Below are 19,695 nucleotides of genomic sequence, written 5' to 3'. Positions count from 1 at the left end.
GCGCCTCCGGGATCCTGACATCCCAGCACTTTACTCACCTTCCTGGAGCCTCCCAAACCCACTGGGCTGTAGCCATGGGACCCCAACCCTACTGACGGCAAACGGGCCTCAGCTGCGACCACAGGGTCACACCGAGTGTCAGAGCCATGGATGGACCCCTTCACTGACCACTGCCGCACACTCCCTCCCACAGCTGGCAATTGCAACCAGGCCCTAATGTCTGGTCCCCCTGCCTTTGAGAGAGAGTGTCACTCCTGCTTCCATTGCTGCCTCTTGATCTGTGGGACTTTGGGCAAGTTGCTCCCCCTCTCTATGGCTCTCTGGGACTCACATTCCTGAATGGGCTTTATAGAAGACAATGGTTAAAGTTTGGCCCCAACTAGTTCTTGTTTCTCGAGACTATCCATTTTAGCAAAGTTTAGAGTTCTTGACATTCAGCACCTGGAAACATCCCTTTCTCCTTCGCAGATGGCCTTAACATCCCTTATCTCACCCAGGCTTCCTGCTGCCTGGAGTTAGAGAATTGACCCTGTTCCCATTGGACCTACCCAAGGTGTCACACAGCGAAGCGGTGACGGAGCCAGAAAGAGAAGACAACTGTCCTGATTCCTGTTCTAACTAACAGACAACAACCCCCCAGAGGCAGGGATAAGGCCCAGGAAATAAGGGGTGAACATTTTCATGGAAACCTTTTTCTGTCAGAAAATCCATTCAAAGGAAACCACTTTGTTTCTTGAAATCATAACAAGTAGGATGAAAATTCTTTGCAAAAATATCTATTTGCAAAACAAGAGCATCTCCTGTCCGTCACAGTGCATTCAACTGTCTCATCATACACAAAGGGGAGACACTATGCTCTAGAAAATTGGATGAGATGCTTCACTCTGAGCTAAGTAGTTGCTGCTTTTCACAATTCCAAAACAATAAAATACAAATCAAATTGAATATTAGGTTATAATCTGATATGGCTCAGTGTGATAGGACACCCCCCAGTCTGCACTGCTCCGAGTGACACTGTTCAGTGGATCCCCAGCATCCACCCATGGTGAGGTAAGTGGGAGAGGATTGTTATTCATTCTTGACAGAAGGAGAAACGAAGGCTGAGAAAGGAGCAGGGACTTGTCTTAGCTGATGCAGCCAGTCAGTAGCAGAATTGCTCTCAAATGAGCTACAGACCAACAATTGTTCATAGTAATTATTCAGCAATTATTTCAGAAGAACTGGAATGTTCGAGAGGATCATGAACTGCTCCGAGACAATGAATGGAGAGCAGCATCCACATTGGTCAAACGTATAACTGATTGTGACTTATTTGCTTGGTCATAAAAGAGAACAACAAAGACCAGAGTTTCCTCCCTGTCAATAGCCCCCTCCTCAGCCAATCAAGGTTGAGACTTTGAGGGGTGGGAGGCTAAGGGTTCTCATTAAATAGCCCAAAGAATGGCCCCGGTCACCACCGAGGGGATCACTCTCGGAGCACTAGTCCAGTCTCCCCTCTCTGTGAGGGCCTCCCACAACCCCCCCGGACCCCGCTCCACACACAGAGCTCCTGGTGGTGGGAGGAGAGCAGAGGAAAAGGACAAAGGAAGCAAGAAGAGAAAGGTAGGAGGGACAGAGGAAAAGGGAAAACAAAAAGGAGAAACCCCAATGTCCCCAGTAATTCTAAGGGACAAAATCCTAGGTCGGAAATAAAATACTGCCCCCACAATCTAATGTTTTCCTTTCCTAAAAATCAGCCAGCACCTGATGGATCAGACTGAACAGGTTCCAAACCTCTCCGAGGCTCTTACCTTCTATACAGGGACGTCTGTTTTCGAGCAAATCCACTAAAAGAAAAGGAGAAAACTCCAAAGAGGGTCCTCCTTGCGCTCACGTACGTGCAAGTGAATGCTCTCTCAGTCCTCCAGGAGAGACCTCGAGAAGGAGACGTGCTGAAGCAAAGCCACAGGGATCTCCGAGCTTGCCCCTGTCCTGCACCCCTGTCCTGCCTGGCTGATGTCAAGTTCTCTCTGTGAGGTCATCGCCTCCCCACCACCTTTGTCCAATAGGCTGAGGTCCTGCCAAAGGCTCTTGTGATGTCACTGCCACACCCACCACTCCCCTGCAGTGCTGATGTCCTGCCCCTGTCCAGCTACATTGGATGTTTCAGCCGCTTCCCCTGGATCACCCCACTCAATGTCACTTCCTTGTGGGGTGACACCGACTACATAGTAGAACACAGAAGTTCTTCCCCAGGCCGCAATTAGGTTTTCACAAGTTAGTTGACTTTATGGCCAGAAGGAACCATTCGAGCATTTAATCTGATCCCCTGCGTATCCTAAGGCCTCCTGTATGTCAGAAGAGCTGGGCTTTTCTTTTACTCAAACATTTTCCAGAAAGGCATCTAGTCTTTATTCGAAGAGATCAAGAGATGGAGAAGCCATCATTTCTCTTGGTACTTTGTGCCAATGACAAACCACCTGTTAGGATATAGATATTCAGGCCTGTCTGCAAAGGCCTATACTCTAAGAATTTAGGTGTATTCTTATCACTTGGCTAGTGATAGAGGTATAAAAGAAAGAATCAAAATCACTGTCTGCTGGTGTAAGGGCCTTCTCTTACTGTGACAGTCTGAGGCCCTGTTCTTAGGCTAAGGCCTTTGGCTAAGCAGCAGAGGCAGCCATAAACTGGGAAGCGAACGGTCACATCCTCACATTCCAAACTAGTCACATTGAAATAAGGTGCTATTGGGCTGTTAGGCAGTATCAGGACAGGATTGTATTCCTATCACCTCCAGAGAAAGGGAAGTGCCTAGAAAATGTGAAAGGAAACTTAGTTTGATAGCATCCTGTCTGGCAAGAACTCACTTATCAATAGCTGGGATGTGAAATCCTCACTTCTGTATTGTTTTGTCATTATAGTTCCCACTTTGCTGTTGTTTGTCTGTATAATCTCTGTCTGGTTCTGTGATTGTTCCTGTCTGCTGTATAATTAATTTTGCTAGGTGTAAACTAATTGAGGTGGTGGGATATAATTGGTTACATAATCATGTTACAATATGTTAGGATTGGTTAGTTAAATTTCAGGAAAATGATTGGTTAAGGTATAGCTAAGCAGAACTCAAGTTTTACTATATAATCTGTAGTCAATGGGGGGTGGGTGGGGGTGGGCATGTGGGTGTGTGAGATGGGAACAGGGAATGGGGGTAAGAAAATTGGAATCATGTTTTGCTAAAGGGGGAGATGGGAACAGGGAATGGGGGTAAGAAAATTGGAATCATGTTTTGCTAAAGGGGGAAATGGGAACAGGGAATGGGAGTAAGGAAGTTGGAATCATGCTTGGCTAAGGGCAGGAATCGGAACAGGGACATAGGTGTAAGGCTCTGTGGTGTCAGAGCTGGGAAGGAGGATACTAAGGAAGGAAACTGGAATCATGCTTGCTGGAAGTTCACCCCAATAAACATCGAATTGTTTGCACCTTTGGACTTCGGGTATTGTTGCTCTCTGTTCATGTGAGAAGGACCAGGGAAGTAAGTGGGTGAAGGAATAAGCCCCCTAACACCACCCTCTTACAAATCTGGGTCTTATTGTCATTATCCTTTTTCTGATTTCTGCTTCCATCCATGGGGTTTTGTCATGCCTTTCTCTGAGACATAAAAGAGCCCTTTTATACTCAACATTTTCTCTCCATGAAGTCAAGCAACTCACTTCTCATTCTTCTCTTGTATATACTAAGCAGATTGAGCTTTTTCAATGTCTCATAATAGGGCATCATCCCCATCACTCAGTTATGAATCTTTTCTGCACCCTCTCCAATTGTTTTAACATAATATTCAAAATGTGGACACAAGAACTGGATTCAACATTCCAACATCAGTCTCACCAATGCTCTTTCACTTCCCTTTCCATCCTCACTACTCTATCCAGCCAAGAATGGCTTTAACCTTTTTTAACACAGTTTCACATTGACAGCTCATGTTGAACAGCTTGTCCACTATGACCCCAAAATCCTTTTCAGGGTCACTGCTTTCCAGCGGATTGTCCCCAATTCTGTAGGGTGCCGCCTGACTCCTTTGTTACTGGAGGTATGGGGTTGCATTTGGCTTTATTAAAACCTAATTCTTTAGTAAGTATTTTAGAAGAACTAGCCCATTAGAGAGAGAATCGTGAATTACTCCAAGACAATGAATGGAGAAAAGCGGCAAGTGCAATCAAATACATGTTTGGTTACGCCCTATTTCCTTGGTCTTAAAAGAGGGTCACAAGGACCTGAGCCTCCTCCCTCACAATAGCCCCAAACTCCCCCAATCAGCATTGAGACTCTGAGAAGCAGAAAGCTGAGAGTTCTCACCAGATGTCCCGGGTCACCACCGGAGGGAGTCACTCTTAGAGCACTATTCCAGCCACATGTCTTTGGGAGGGCCTCCCGCAATGAGAGTTGGAGTGCAACCCCCCCTCCCTCCCTCCGTCCCCAACTCCACACGCACAGACAGGTCCTGGTGGTGAAAGGAAAGCAGGGGAAAAGGACAAAGATGCAAGAGAAGACGAGAAAGGAGGGAGAGACAGGAAAAGGGAAAACAAAAAGGAGAAACCCCAATGTCCCCAGTAATTCTAAGGGACAAAGTCTTAGGTCGGAAATAAAATGCTGCCCCCGCAATCTAGTGTTTTCCATTCCTAAAAATCAGCCGACACCTGATGGATCAGACTGAACAGGTTCCAAACCTCTCCGAGGCTCTTACCTTCTATACAGGGACGTCTGTTTTCGAGCAAAACCACTAAAAGAAAAGGAGAAAACTCCGAAGAGGGTCCTCCTTGCGCTCACGAATGTGAAAGTGAATGCTCTCTCAGTCCTCTAGGAGAGACCTCGAGAAGGAGACGTGCTGAAGCAAAGCCACAGGGATCTCCGAGGTGGCCCCTGTCCTGCACCCCTGTCCTGCCTGGCTGATGTCAAGATCTCTCTGTGAGGTCATCGCCTCCCTACCACCTTTGTCCAATAGGCTGAGGTCCTGCCAAAGGCCCTTGTGATGTCACTGCCACACCCACCCCTCCCCTGCAGTGCTGATGTCCTGCCCCTGTCCAGCCACATTGGATGTTTGAGCTGCTTCCCCTGGATCACCCCTCTCAATGAGCGTTCATTGTGGGCTCAAGCCGAACACAGTAAAACATCAGAGGCTTCTCCCCATGCTAGGCTCATTTTTCATCAATTAGCAGACTTTATGGACAGAAGAGACCATTAGAGCGTGTCATCTGACCCCCTGCATATCACATGCTTTCTGTAGAGCATAGGAGCTAATTTTTGACTACACACGTTCCAGAAAGGCATCTAGTCTTCATTAGAAGACATCAAGAGGTGGGGAATTCCCACCACTTCCCTTTCTAGTTTCTTCCTTTGGTGATTCGTCCTCACTGTTGAATATGTGTGCCCTCTTTCTAATACGAATTGGTCTCTTTTGAGTTTCCAGCCACTGGGTCTTGTTATGCTTTTCTCTGATAGATTAATGAGCCCTTTAATACCCAATATTTTCTCTCCATGAAGTCACTTCAACACTTCAATGATGTCACCACCCAATCTTTTTTATAATCTAAACAGGCTGAGCTCTTTCAATAGCTCACTAGCATCTGCCAGGAAGGGAGTCCCCACAGAGGGACACCATAATCTCCCAGGGAGGGAAAAGGCTCTCACTGCCATTTCTTAACCTCATGGGGTGTTCTCCTGTTCTGCCAACCCCACCCCTTTTTCAGTATCTCCAGGTGCCTGAGGGAGCAGGAACCAGAGGCCATCCTGCAGCTGGGACAGAGATGGAGGTTGATGACCTACCTGCCCGTAGTGACCATGGTGCAGGACAGCCCTCAGGACATGCGAATGCAGCTCCAGATCTGGGAGCAGCTTCCCTTTGCTGGCACGAGACCTTGCAGGTTGCGGTGGGTGAGACAGGCACTAACTTTTGGAAACCCTCAGTGGGATCAGAGGGTAATGGTTTGTAGAAAGTGGTGTTGGAGAGCTTTACAAAAACTAGACAAGAACGGTGCATGTTGCAGGGCAGCTCCAGCCCCGGTGCTGTCAGTGAGACGTGTCCTCCCAGCCCTGCCTGACGGGTCTTTCTGTTTCAGACCCTCCTTGGAACTGCAAGAAAAGTCCAACCTGTAGAGTTGTGGTTGCAGTGATAGTTGTATGGTCTGCGTTGATTGCTGCCATCATTGCTCTGGCAGGTGAGTTCCCAGCTTCCGCCCCGCTCCCTTCCCCTCCATCTATGATCTCCACCCATCCCATTCCCCCGTGACCTGCCACACTCACTCTCTCCTCCCGGCCTGTCCGGCTTCTGCCCCTGGGGCAGAGGATTCCTGGGGGATCTTCCTCCCAGACCCCTGCACCTGGGCACTCTCTGTGTCAGGACGATCTGACTGACATTAGCCCCCCCAGCCCATGTCTGAGCACTTTGGACCCAAGTCACCTTTGCCACGCGCCATGAAGCAGTCCCTGACCAGGGTGTCCAGTGGGACAGGATGCAGTGCAACCCTGAGCCCTTTGCCTTCCCTGTGTTACTCTGAGGTTACCAGCTTGGCCTTCCTGGATCTTCAGGTCACGCCTGTGGCCGGGCGGCAGGTGCTGCCGTGTTATTGAAATGAGCCATAGAATTAAGTCAAGACCCCTCCACCAGCGCAGTGTGGAAACCCCCCAATCGCTGAGCTTGGCCATGAAGTGTCCCTTAGCACCATTCACTCCCCCGGGCTGCACAGACAGCGTGTGCTCATGCAGAGGGCGTCTGTTTCCGGTGAACATGAACCCTGTTGTATCCCCCCGTTGTCAGGGGCAGGGCGTGCTGGGGAATGTCGGGGGTGGGATTTCTCTATTGTCCTGGGATCCGATCACTGGGCCCCAGGAGGGTTTAGCAGCTGGCAGAGGGGATTGAATCCAGGTCCGTCTGCATTAGGAATCCTCTGTGCCGATGTCATGACGTCCGTGTAGTTGAATTGGTGCAAACCGCTAAAGCAGACGCACTGCACTGGTGCACAAAGGAGCTTGCCTTGGTGCAGTTTGCTGCAGGAAGTTACCAGAGCGAGCCGCACTGCTCCAGCGCATCTCCAGGAGGTGTTTGCCCTGATGTCACTGCGTCACTGTGATTATACTGGTGCAGATTGCTCGGATACAGATGCGCCCTGAATCCCAGCTCCCTGCTGTAATGGCAGGCTGTTGCAATGGGCAGCATTGGTTCTCGCTGTGTAAGGTGGGAATCTGTGAGCTTAAGGTTGGTTACACACCTGCAGGTGCAGGGAGCTCTGCAGAACATGTGGCATCTGAGCTGGAGATGGATGGTGGAGACAGCCTGTGCCATCAACTGTTAGTCACTGACTTCTCTGCTCAGTTCAGTAGGGCAGGGGTGTGGGCTACCGTGCACTGGACAGTGAAATCTACAGGGTCAGACATGCCTTGTGAGTGAGGTGAACACATGCTCGCTTTCTGATCACCGCTGCCACGTTTCCTAACTCTTCCCAACTTAGAGTGTCTGTTCCTCGCTGAGCGCCAGCCACATGGGAAGGCTTGAAAACCAGCTACCGAGTTACTGTGGTGCAAACAAAAGTGACGTGCTCGAAAACATCTGGAGGGGTTTGAGTCCAACTCCTCTCAACTAGACAGGCCTTTCAAATCCTCTTTGGTGTCACTTATGGGTGACCCCACTGCTGCTCTTTCATGGCTCTGAAAGGGTTACACAGCCGTGAGGGCTTCCAGAAAGTGCCTTTCTTGCTGCTGTGTTTGGGGAGAGAAAAGTCTGCAGGTAGGAGGTGAATTAAGTTCCATCATTCCTGGCCCACAGTGCAACAGGTCACTTCCCATGGCTGTGGTTTCTGGCGCCCCCTTGTGGCTTTCATGTCCCTGAGTGAAAGTTCCCACGTTCTTCTCAGTTGTTCACCTGCTGTTTGTTGCTAGGTTGAACGTCCAGCTGTTGATCTTGTGCCTGGGGTGAAATGCTCTGAGCTGTGTCAGTCCCTCGCAGGCTGGGAGTGTCCCTGGAATCCTTCTTGCCAGGCAAATTTACAGTGACAAACGTCTCCGTCCCCCTGCATCTGATTGCAGTGGACCAGCCCCAGCTGGGGGTCCCAATGGGCTTGGCAAGCCGGTCAATTGACTGCCTGTTTGGCAGCAGTCAAATGCTCCAGCGAGAGCCCTGGGGGTAGGAGGCAGCCTGCCTTTCGGATTGCGTCTTGGAGCCTCACTGGTGTTTTCCAGAACTTGGTTTCATTGTTTTGCCTTTTTTTTCTGAGCTAAAATAACTCAGTGAAGTACATTTTTTAAAAAATTAGGTAGATCCATATCTATCGAAAGCTAAACCTACTGGAGACAATGACGTCTTGCTCTTTTTTCTTCCTGGCGGGAGGTAACCAATTCTGATAAATTGGTATTTTAAAATATCTGACCACTCTTTGACAGATTTGACTGGTCAGTTGACCAATTTTTGTACCAGTCAAATGCCCAATTCTCGTTGCAATTCTTACCCTCCATGTGACTGTCTCATTCTCAGCGCTGACCTCTCAGCTTTCATCAGCTGATCTGTGCCCCCCTGCGAGCCCCTCGTGCCCGGACGGCTGGAAAGGATACCGAGGGAAATGCTACTATTTCTCAGAGACGGAAGGGAGCTGGACCGACAGCCGAAGCCGCTGCTCTGCCCCGGGTGCCTCCCTGGCTGGGATCGACAGTGATCAGGAAACGGTGAGAGACTCTCGAGTTGCCAGACACTAATCTGGGCACAGGGATGGCTGCTGCAGCAGGACCTGGGCTCTGCCCCATGGGGTGAAGAGCAGCTGTGAGCCCTCCCGTGCTGGGAGGCCGGAGTGAATGAACTTCCAGCCGCTGAACGCCAGCCCTGGCTGGGCCCAGGGCCCTACTGCCTGTGTGTGATCACAGGGATTGCCCATTCTCCGCTGCCCCCCTCCCCAAATAGGGAGACAGCTTCTGTCTAGGGCAGGGCTGGCTCAAGCATCTCCTGGCCTGCTGGCTGCTGGAGTGGGACTGAGAACCCAGCCAGTGCTCCTGTTGTGGGGATGGGAAAGGAGCAGCCAGCTGAGGAGGCGGGGGAGGAGGGGATCCTTTCACATTGACCCCTCCCACTTCAGCTTGCCTCCCTCCCTCCTCCTGCCTTGCTGGGGTGAGCGGTGGCTGCTCTGTGAGAAGAGCCGTCTCTGCAGAGAGCTCAGACCCAACAGCTGCCCCCAGCTCAGGGGGACTTGGGGTGTGGGTAACTGGGAGCACCGGGGTGGGGCTGCTGTGTGCGGTGGGAGGGTTAAGACTGCCCGGGGGATCTTGTGCTTTGCAAGAGGGAGGGGAAAATCCCCCCTGAAAATAAACTGAGCACCCTTCAATATGTGACTGGGATTCTCTGCAGCACAGAGCCCTGGAGGGGCGGTGGGGGGGGGAGCATGGGAGGTGGGGCTGATACCTGCTGTCCCTCAGCTTTCTTTAAGGCGTTCCTGCTGCGCCATAAGGGTGTCTATGACCACTGGATCGGCCTCTGGAGGGAGCAGGGTCAGCCCTGGAAATGGGCCAATGGCACCAAATTCAACCACCTGTGAGTCTCTCTCACCCCTCTGGACTAATTCCCTGGGCTTGGGGATTCTGGTGTCTGAGCGGTTTGAGCTCAGGTAGATCCACCATTCAGTGCTAGTGAAACCACCAGACACGACCCTGGTCCGTTCGCGTCCTGCGTGTATCGGAGACCGATGGGAGCCGGCGTGTCCCTGAACTCTCGGCTCCTCCCCGCAGCACGGTGCTGGGCCGGAGACAGAGCCCGCCATAGCCAGAGATGCCCTCGCTGCGCGCTGGGATTTCAGCTGGGACACTCGCTGTTCTCCCCCAGCCCTCTTCAGCAAGGTCCCTGGGGTGTCTGACCCGCCCTGGGGAAAGGAGGCAGCAGGGAGCTCAGGTTAACAGTGGCTGCTGGAGAGGGCAGCATGCCGAGCACTGCATGGCAGGTGCAGGTCCCGCTGGGGATTGCAGCCGGCAGGTTTGAGTGACTTGGCTGGTGAGGCCTCTGAATCCGCAACAAGGCACCGATGTTAAAGGAGCCTGCGGTTCACAGGTGCTGGACGCCTGGGGCTCCCACGGGAACGGGGTACAGTAGTGATGGCTGCCCAACACCCCGCGATGGGTTTCAGTGGGCTCCAAGTGTGATCACAAAACCAGCGCTGCTTGAACCCTGGGACTTCAGCAGTAGAAGCATGAGCCTCTGCCATAGGAGCGAAAGAATCCACTTCTTTAACTGAAACTCCCCCCCGATTGATAAAGCTCTTTTGCAGGCCAGCCATTAGAGGGGGATGGAGACCCCCCCCACTTCTCTGGTCTGGGTTACTTCAGTACTTTGAAAAATCAGGCTCTTTTGGCGCTGGGTCAGGGCTCCCCAATGGACAGTCCCCATTCTGCTGTATTGGACCCAACCTTTGGATCCCACCTGCTTCCAGCCTCACTGGGTCTGAAGAGCTACCAGACACTGTCCTGAGTTCGAGCCTCTGTGGCATTCTCCTGGGGTACAGACTCCCTGTCTGGTATGCTCCTTAGGATGTGGGACCCTGCAGATCAGCTGCTGTAGGATCCAAAACCAGTGCTGAACCCTCCCAAATCTCCCGAGAGGCATGTTGTCCCTAGAGCTCCACCCTCCACACCAGATGAACTCTGGGAGACTTACGTGAGGGTTACAAACAAGGAACACATGCTTTCACAAAGGAACTTCTTCAACACTCTCTTTTTCCCCCATGCCCAATGGAAAGCTCAAGAGTTATAGATCAACGGAGAAGGAAACCCCTGAATGCAATTTCTTCTTTCAGTGTCATCTTGGTTCTGCTCCATGTGTTTCAAGGAGGCGAGATCCTTCCTGTCCCCCGCTTTTCCTGCTCAGTCGTCTGGTTCTGGTGATGGTCTGCCCCTCTTGTTAGAGGGCCGGTCCCTTTTGACAATCAGTCTAACAAATTCTCTCTGTCCTGCTGGGGACTGTCCATTCTTCAGCACCCCTGTGGGCTGCTCAGCATAGAGGGTCAGGAACAGTCAGCGGTTCTGCAAAGCCCCCGCTGTCCTGAGCTCTGCTCCTGAGGGGCTGGGAGAGTAGCTGCTCCGCACTCAGGCCTGCACTGTGGAGAACGGCTCCCCTGGCTGGGACTGGTGTGAAATGCCCGGCCTCTGCCTGACTGCAGCTCCCTGGCTTCTGTGTGGCAGGTTTCACTTAAGAGGAGGAGGTGACTGTGCGTATCTGAACGACGAGAAAGGGGTCAGCAGCTCACGGTGCTACATGGGAAGACGGTGGATCTGTAGCAAACCTGAGGTGTATGTGATGGTGTCATAAATATAAAGGGAAGGGTACACACCTTTAAAATCCCTCCTGGCCAGAGGAAAAATCCTTTCACGTGTAAAGGGTTAAGAAGCTAGGATAACCTCGCTGGCACCTGACCAAAATGACCAATGAGGAGACAAGATACTTTCAAAAGCTGGAAAGAGGCAGAACATCAAAGGGGTCTGTGTCTGTCTGGGTGAGGCTTTTGCCAGGGACAGAACAGGAATGGAGTCTTAGAACTTAGTAAGTAATCTAGCTAGATATGCGTTAGCTTATGATTTCTTTAAATGGCTGATAAAATATGTTGAGCTGAATAGAATGAATATTCCTGTCCGTGTGTCTTTTTGTAACCTAAGGTTTTGCCTAGAGGGATTCTCTATGTTTTGAATCTAATTACCCTGTAAGGTATTTACCGTCCTGATCTTACAGAGGTGATCCTTTTCTTTTTACTGTTTCTTCTATTAAAATGTTTCTTTTCAAGAACTGAATCCTTTTGTCATTGTTCTAAGATCCAAGGGCTTGGGTCTGTGGTCACCTATGCAAATTGGTGAGGATTTTTACCAAACGTTCCCCAGGAAGTGGGGTGCAAGGTTTTGGGGAGGATTTTGGGGGGAAAGACGTTTCCAAACAACACTTTCCCAGAAAGCCGGTTAAACGTTTGGTGGTGGCAGTGGAAGTCCAAGGGTCAAATAGTTTGTACCTTGGGGAAGTTTTAACCTAAGCTGGTAAAGTAAGCTTAGGAGGTTTTCATGCAGGTCCCCACATTTGTACCTTAGAGTTCAAAGTGGGGAAGAAACCTTGAAAGATGGGAAAAGAGACCGCACTCGAAAGGGGCTCAAAATGAGACTCCTAGATGTGACACTTATACAACTCACACCTACTTGAACAAGCCAAGATCTCAAAATCAGGCAGTGGGGCCCTCAAGCAATAAGTGTGTCTCGTTTAAACTCCGTATGTGCCATCTGCTTTTGAACCTTTTAAACTCAGGGTTACGTTGTCAAGCTTTTCTCTGCAGCTGAGAGGGAGTGATCTCATGAGAAGGAGTCTTACCTCATTTCCCCAGCATGTGGCTAAGGGAAGGCCTTGTTCATTTAGACTCCAGAACAGCATTTCTCAAATGCAGCCAGCAGCTGATTGTTTTGCAGCCACAAGAGCCTCCAAAGTGCCCCAACAATCGCTCAGATGTTAAGTATTAAAGGTGTCTTCTAAATGCCATAAATCTTCATGCGTGCTCCCTTTTAAATAGTACCATGCCGGCAGAGCTGAGCTACATAGGTGTGGTTTTCTTTCAAGTCACAAAGTGTATTCTTTGGCTAAGAACATAAGAACGGCCATACTGGGTCAGAGCAAAGGTCCATCCAGCCCAGTATCCTGTCTGCCAACAGCGGCCAACGCCAGGTGCCCCAGAGGGAGTGAACCTAACAGGCAATGATCAAGTGATCTGTCTCCCGCCATCCATCTCCACCCTCTGACAAACAGAGGCTAGGGACACCATTCCTTACCCATCCTAGCTAATAGCCATTCATGGACTTAACTTCCATGAATTTATCCAGTTCTCTTTTAAACCCTGTTATAGTCCTAGCCTTCACAACCTCCTCAGGCAAGGAGTTCCACAGGTTGACTGTGCGCTGTGTGAGGAAGAACTTCCTTTTATTTGTTTTAAACCTGGTGCCCATTAATTTCATTTGGTGGCCCCTAATTCTTGTGTTATGGGAACAAGTAAATAGCTTTTCCTTAGTCACTTTCTCTGCACTACTCATGATTTTATAGACCTCTAACCACTGTGTTTACATCTCATGTTATTGTAGCTCTGTAAGTGGCTATGGGCCATCTCACTGCGTGGTGTTTGGGTAGGTTGCGATTGTTCATGGGGGTGGGGAGGGAGGTGAAAAAGTTAAAATGTGACTGGGTATCAGAAAGTATTTCAGGTAATCTAGTGCCAGAAAATGACCTTGAATGTGACAGCAGGTGGCTCCTCTGGGACCTTCTGCTAAGAAAAGCAAAACATAGAAAGAAAAAGAAACACTTCAGCACCAGGGGGAAAGGCAGTTTCCTGTGTTTCCGAAGCCATCTGATTCCATTTCTGAACAAGTTGCAGTGTGAGAGAGAAATTCATCAAATTGAAATGTATGTCGTGCAACGTCCCTACAGCACTTGTGCAAGGGAAGTTGAACCAAATTACTACGGTGAGCTTCAGAGGCGCAAGCTGTTAAATGATGCAAAAACCAAGCTGAAAAGACAACAGCAACAGCTCAGATTTTGTTGTTACTGTTATCATTATTATTACTGGGCTATGTTGACTGGGTTTTTTTTTGTGTGAAAGAAACTTTGGACATATTGGCAGATACATTCTTTCGTTATTAGTCATTATCCTTTCTATTATGTAAAGCATTTTTAAATTTAGTTCAGAATTGTTGTACAGCCGTCCACCTTTGACCAAAAAAGCAAAAGAACAACAAAAAAGACAAGACTGTGCAAAGCACTGGTTTGTTCTGTGTTTAGGTCCAGTAAAGATAAGACACAACTGTACCTTATATTTATTATTGAGTATGCAAAAAATCCCTATGTAAATATGCACATGTAATTTATTTGTTTGTTTTTCCTACAGTTAGTTAAGTATTGTCAGAGCCTCATTCTGAGGCTGCCAAAAATTTGTGAGAACCCCGGCTCTAGAAAGTGTTAGAAAACAAAATCCTATGTTACCATTACTTTCCAGTATTTGCAAAAAGAAAAGGAGGACTTGTGGCACCTTAGAGACTAACCAATTTATTTGAGCATAAGCTTTCGTGAGCTCCAGCTCACTTCATCGGATGCATTCAGTGGAAAATACAATGGGGAGATTTATATACACACAGAACATGAAACAATGGGTGTTACCAGTATTTATTCACTCTCGCTTGCATCTCTGTTCTTTGATAATAAACTCATTCCTGTTTTCTGTATATCTAATTGCTGTGTTCTCAATAGAGTGGTTGGCCTGAATTGAATCTTACAAGCTGCTGTGGACCGCGCCTGTGGGATTAGAGTCACAGTTCTGCATGTGCTCCGGGGAACGGGCTGAGAACTCCCGAGGGACGCTCAGAGGTTTTGGGAGTGTCGATCGCTAACCTGTACACAGAGAGCGAGGCCTGCAGGGGGCTGGAAGGTCAGGCTTGCGCTGCCAGGGGTGGTGGTTTGAGAGAGCTGACCCATGGCAGGCCTGGACAAGGCTCCCCCAAAAGTGCCTCGTATGCCTGCTATGGATCACTCAAACGGGCAGACGTCCCCGGCTCATTCCACCCCTGCACCCCCCAGGTACAACCCACACAAGGCATTCGACCAGGGTGAGGAGAACACCTGCAATGCCCTGTCACCTGACGTGCTGAATTTGCCTCTGAGCCCATTTTCCCTTCCAGCTTGGGACTCCAGAACCCTGCCTTGTTGAGCCAGACATGCTTGCCATCTGCAAACACAGACCCAGGTCTGGGCCACACCCCCAACGCTGCAGACTTTAACCCAAAACTGCTCAACAGGTCACCTGTCTCCAGCAACTAGCTCCCAATGGGATCCAAACCCCAAATAAATCCGTTTTACTCTGTATAAAGTTTATACAGGGTAAACTCAAATTGTCCACCCTCTATAACACTGATAGGGAGAGATGCCCAGCTGTTTGCTCCCCCAAGTATTAATCACTTACTCTGGGTTAATTAATAAACAAAAGTGATTTCATTAAATATAAAAAGTAGGATTTAAATGGTTTCAAGTAATAACAGACAGAACAAATAAGTTACCAGGAAAAATAAAACAAAACACGTAAGTCGAAGCCTAATACATTAAGAAACGGAATACTGATAAATCTCACCCTGAGAGATGTTCCAATAAGCTTCTTTCCCAGACTGGACTCCCTCCAGTCTGGGCCCAATCCTTTCCCCTGGTACAGCCTTGTTCCAGCTCAGGTGGTAACTCGGGGATTTCTTATGACTGGCAGCCCCCTTTGTTCTGTTCCACTCCCTTTGATATCTTTGGCACAAGGCGGGAATCCTCTCACGGTCTCTCTGGGTTTCCACTCCTCCTTCTAAATGGAAAAGCACCAGGTTAAAGACGGATTCAAGTATCATGTGACATGTTCACATGTCCTGTGAGCCCCCCTCCATTCTTTCAGGACTGGCCCGCAGGTATGCAGTGAAGGCTTGCAGGTGAACAGAGCCATCTACAGTCAGTTGTCCTAGCTAATGGGAGCCATCAAGATTCTAAGCCACCATTAATGGCCCACACTTTGCATAACTACAGTAGGACCTCAGAGTGATATCTCATATTCCTAATTTCAGATACAAGAATGACACATTCATCCAAATAGGATGAACACACTCAGTAGATTTGTAAGGTCTCATTACAAAACTTATAGAGACCTTTTGCATAAAGCATATTCCAGTTACATCGTATTCACACTTAAACATTTTTATAAAGCTTATGAAGTGCAATGTCACAGTGTCAATACCCTCAGAGGATACCTGCAGATAGAGGCTTCCCTGGCTGGTGGAAAGGCCTCAACTGCCCTGCTTCCCATGGCCAGAAGGCATTGTAGTACAGCTATTCTCAGCTTACCCGGGCCTATGTGGAGCAGAATGTACATTAGAGCAGCCCCAAGGCTGCTCTGACTTAGACCTGGTCAGCACAAAGCCTGACGATCATTTGTCTACTCTGCGATCAGCACTGGCTGCCAGTGAGTTGGCCACCCAGGAAGCGTAGCCCTTGGCCCTTCCCCTTGTGCCTGAGGTCCCGCCACTCCCCTTCTGCCCCCCTCCCTCCCCTTCTACCTACCTCTCCCCCACAGGAGCCCAAAGCACCCTCACCACAGCCCACAGCCCCAGCACTGGATGGCAGAGGTCGGGGGGCGAGACCCCAGCCCCGGGGCACTGCAACCTCCGTGCCCACAGCCCCATGACACCTGCTGCCCATGCTGATCACGCTGTCTGGATTGAAGAGATTTGATGCACGTTACCCTACTGTTCCCGTATCGTGTCCGAATCCCAGAGCTGTTGGCACCACTGGAAACGGAACATTTATTCATTCCTAAATCTGCTCAAAGTGTGTAAGTGCAAAGAAGAAAGGAATAATAAAATATATATAAGAGAACCCCTGAGATGCCTAGCTCTGTAAACAGTGAGAGGTGAGGAAGCCCCTCTCGTGTGGGTGCATCATATGGTGCCATATGCACACCCAGCACTTCTCAAATCCGAGATGTTCTAATCCACATCCATCTCCTCGCCCTCCCATTCTCCCATCTCCTCCACCTCCATCTCCTCCATGTCGCTGCTGTCAGGGTCGTGTTGGGGCTCCGTCGGAGCCCTGGCTTTTGGGCTATCTGCTGCTCCATAGAAATCCCTGGCAGCATCTCCCATTGGCAGCTGCAATGTGATATTCACAGCAAAGTACGAAGCATGGTTGAAATCTACAAGCACAGAGCCCTGCGGCTGGGTTAGAGGCCAAGTGCACAGAGGTTTGTGCTGCTCATGCAGGTGGAGGGATGAAGGCAAAAACATCAAACTAGGAACCGAATTGGACAACCATTTCACTGTAGACAAAGATCTCATGCCCCTCATCCCGACCAGCAGCTCCCTGCTAGCCCAGTTTTGTCAATATTCCTTTGCCACCCCAGAGCCCCCTGCGGTTCTGGCCTTAGGTCACCCCAGACAGCTCTCTTGATTCTCTTCACTCCTTCTGTGGCAGATACAGGATACACAGCGGGGCGGTGTGCGGGTTTCCTTGGCACTCACTTCGAGTGAGCTCCATAACTCAAGGCTTCACCGTTCATTAGTAACACGCCAATTGCAACCCCACACCAGCCAAACCCATTCGCAGCTCCAGCAGGGCTTCCTTTCTGTTCCTTACCCGCCTTACACACACTCCGCCGAACCCAGAATACACTGGCGAGGAACATCTCTTCCTGACCCCTGCATGTGACCAGCTGAAGCAAGAGACTTGGGACCATAAGACATATACCAGACAAGACCCTCAGGGTTGCCCAGTCCACCCCCATCCCACAAGCAACCCTCTCATACAGTCACACTCAAATGTGTCCAATGCTCTCTTACAACTAATAAAGTTTGCCCCTATTGGGAGGCTGTTCCAGAACCTCCCTCCTCAAATGGTTAGAAACTTTCTAATCTCCCAGCCTGAACTTGTTCTTGGCCAGTTGATTCGTCTTTGTTCTTGGGCCTACATTGTCCTTTAGCTAGAACAGCTCTCCACCCTCCCTGGTGTTTACCCCGATGTATTTATGGAGAGCCATCAGATCCCCTCTCAGCCTTTGTTTTGCTAGACTAAACCAGCCCAGCTCTCCCAGCCTTCTCTCGTGAGACAGGCCCTCCATTCCCTGATCATCCTGAGAACTCTTCTCTGTACCTGTTTCACTCTGAATTCATCTTTCTCGAATGATCAGAATCATACACAGGATTCTAGAGGAGGGCTCTCCAGGGCCATGTACTTTCGTACTTCTCTGTCTCGACTGGAAGTGCCTCAGCTGATGTATCCTAGCATCACATTTGCCTTTTTCATGGCCACATCACATGGGTGGCTCAGTCACCGTATAATCAACCAACACATCAAGGTCTCGCCCCTCCTCTGTCGCCTCCAACTGATGAGCCCCAGCATCAAGAAGAAATTCTTCTTATTAGACCCTAAGTGGAGGATTTTGCACCTGGTACCTTTAAATGTCATCCTTCTTCTGGTACTCCAGTCTTCAAGGTCATCCAGATCTTCCTGTATAATATTCTACCCCCCTCTGGACAGACCATGTTTCCCAGCTTTTTAATCATCAGTAAGTTTTGTTATCACTCTCCTACTTTTTGGGTTAACACCATTAATAAAGAGATTAATGAAGATGGATCCCAAAACAGATCCTTGAAGAACTCCATTAGGAACCTCCCTCCGATCCCATAGTTGAGTTTCCAGACTTCTCCCCTTTAATTGGTTCCTTACCCGCCTTACAATTCTTGTACTGATCCCCGTCTTCTCTAATTTAGCTAAGAATTTCCCACGTGATACCGTATCAAATGCTTTACTGAAGTCCAAGTATATTAGATCTGCTGCATTTCCCTTCTCTAAACAACCAGTTCTCAGCTCAAAGAAAGAGCTCAGGTTAGTCTGGCCCCATCTACCTTTGGTTACATCCCCTTTTCCATTTACCTCTGTTGGAGACCCCAGGGCATGGCCACTAGTTAAGTTGAGGAGATGGAAGGCCATAAGGGTCGAAGAGGTCTCCCTGCTAAAGGCCTAAGGGCTTCTTCTCAACCCCCCTTAATAGAATTCAGGCCTGGCTGGTTTGAGTAAGCTCTTTTGCTCTTAAAACAATGTTGCAGATGCAGACAATGCCCCATAGTGTAAGGTTTGCTGACGCCAAGTTAAAGATAATAGGAGAGAGAGCTACAAGGCCAGACAGGATGTGCTGGTTCTTTAAGTTGCTAGGAATGCTTGTTAGAGGTTGCAGGAAATAAACATTGTCCTAACCCATATAAGAAAGGCAGAGTATTTGTGCAAAGTTTTGATTGGCTGATGTGTAGTGCAGTAGCATTGAGGAATATAAATGTGTGTAATGACCTGCTCTGATGTGCAGGATTTGAGATTCTATTCTCCCTGTACCTTGTTTGCAGCTGCAAATAAACTTTTCTGCTTCCCCACCCCGTTGTGATTATTGAGTGACGCACACCGGGTAACGAACCCCCCCCCCCCCCGCTGTTGTTCGCCTCTGGCACTGGGTGCCGGCAACAGCTTTTGGAGTCCCAACGTGGGGTGACGAGGATGCAATTTAGCCTTGCCCAGATCCCTTCTGGAAGTCGAGGATTGCAGCGACAACCGACGCCCAGCACACACCGGTGAGTTCATTGGGGGCCTCAGAGGAGAAGGAGTTTGATCAACCCCGGAGGGAACGATGGTGCAAGACACTCACATAGTGGAGAAGCAGCTGTGGGAGACGGTGAGGAACCTGTTCCTTGGATATAGGGGAGGAGCAGCTGCGGGCGATGTTGGGGAACCGGTCCCATGGATAAGGTAGGAACCTTTTGAAATCCGGATTATATGCTCTGTTGGAACCTGGGGATGCCCACAGTTACCCTGTAGGTATCGGACAGGAACAGAGCACGGGAGGTACGGTACGATGCACGCCCCTAGAGTGTATTTTAGTAAATTGGAAGATATTTGGATCAGATCCAATGACTACGGGTAAATTAAAGCGATTTTGTACAGTTGACTGTCCTCAGTACCAATTAGAGGACCAAGAACAGTGGCCTCCCAGAGGATCACTAAATCATAATACAATCCTCCAGTTTCTCCTGTTCTGTCAGCGAACGGGGAAGTAGAATAAGCATTCGTATGCTTACTTGTTTATAACCTTATAGTCTCATACTGATATTTTACAATGCTGT

The 19,695-nt window shown here is 49.4% G+C and overlaps 1 protein-coding gene across 1 annotated transcript; it reads left to right on the top strand.

Moving 5' to 3' along the window:
• Positions 1-6,008: 6,008 nt before the first annotated feature.
• Positions 6,009-13,163, top strand: LOC140898099 (C-type lectin domain family 2 member D-like). The gene is made up of 6 exons (XM_073311553.1): positions 6,009-6,042; positions 6,090-6,188; positions 8,498-8,685; positions 9,438-9,541; positions 11,179-11,296; positions 12,099-13,163. Exons 1-6 carry the CDS (start codon positions 6,009-6,011, stop codon positions 12,135-12,137), a joined length of 582 nt encoding a protein of 193 aa, XP_073167654.1. The 3' UTR covers positions 12,138-13,163.
• The last annotated feature ends 6,532 nt before the right edge of the window (positions 13,164-19,695 follow it).

This window comes from Lepidochelys kempii, chromosome 14, assembly GCF_965140265.1.
Source record: "Lepidochelys kempii isolate rLepKem1 chromosome 14, rLepKem1.hap2, whole genome shotgun sequence".
Classification (NCBI taxonomy): Eukaryota; Metazoa; Chordata; order Testudines; family Cheloniidae; genus Lepidochelys; species Lepidochelys kempii.
Note: the sequence above shows the minus strand (reverse complement) of the source record. Positions and strands in the feature narration are given on the sequence as shown.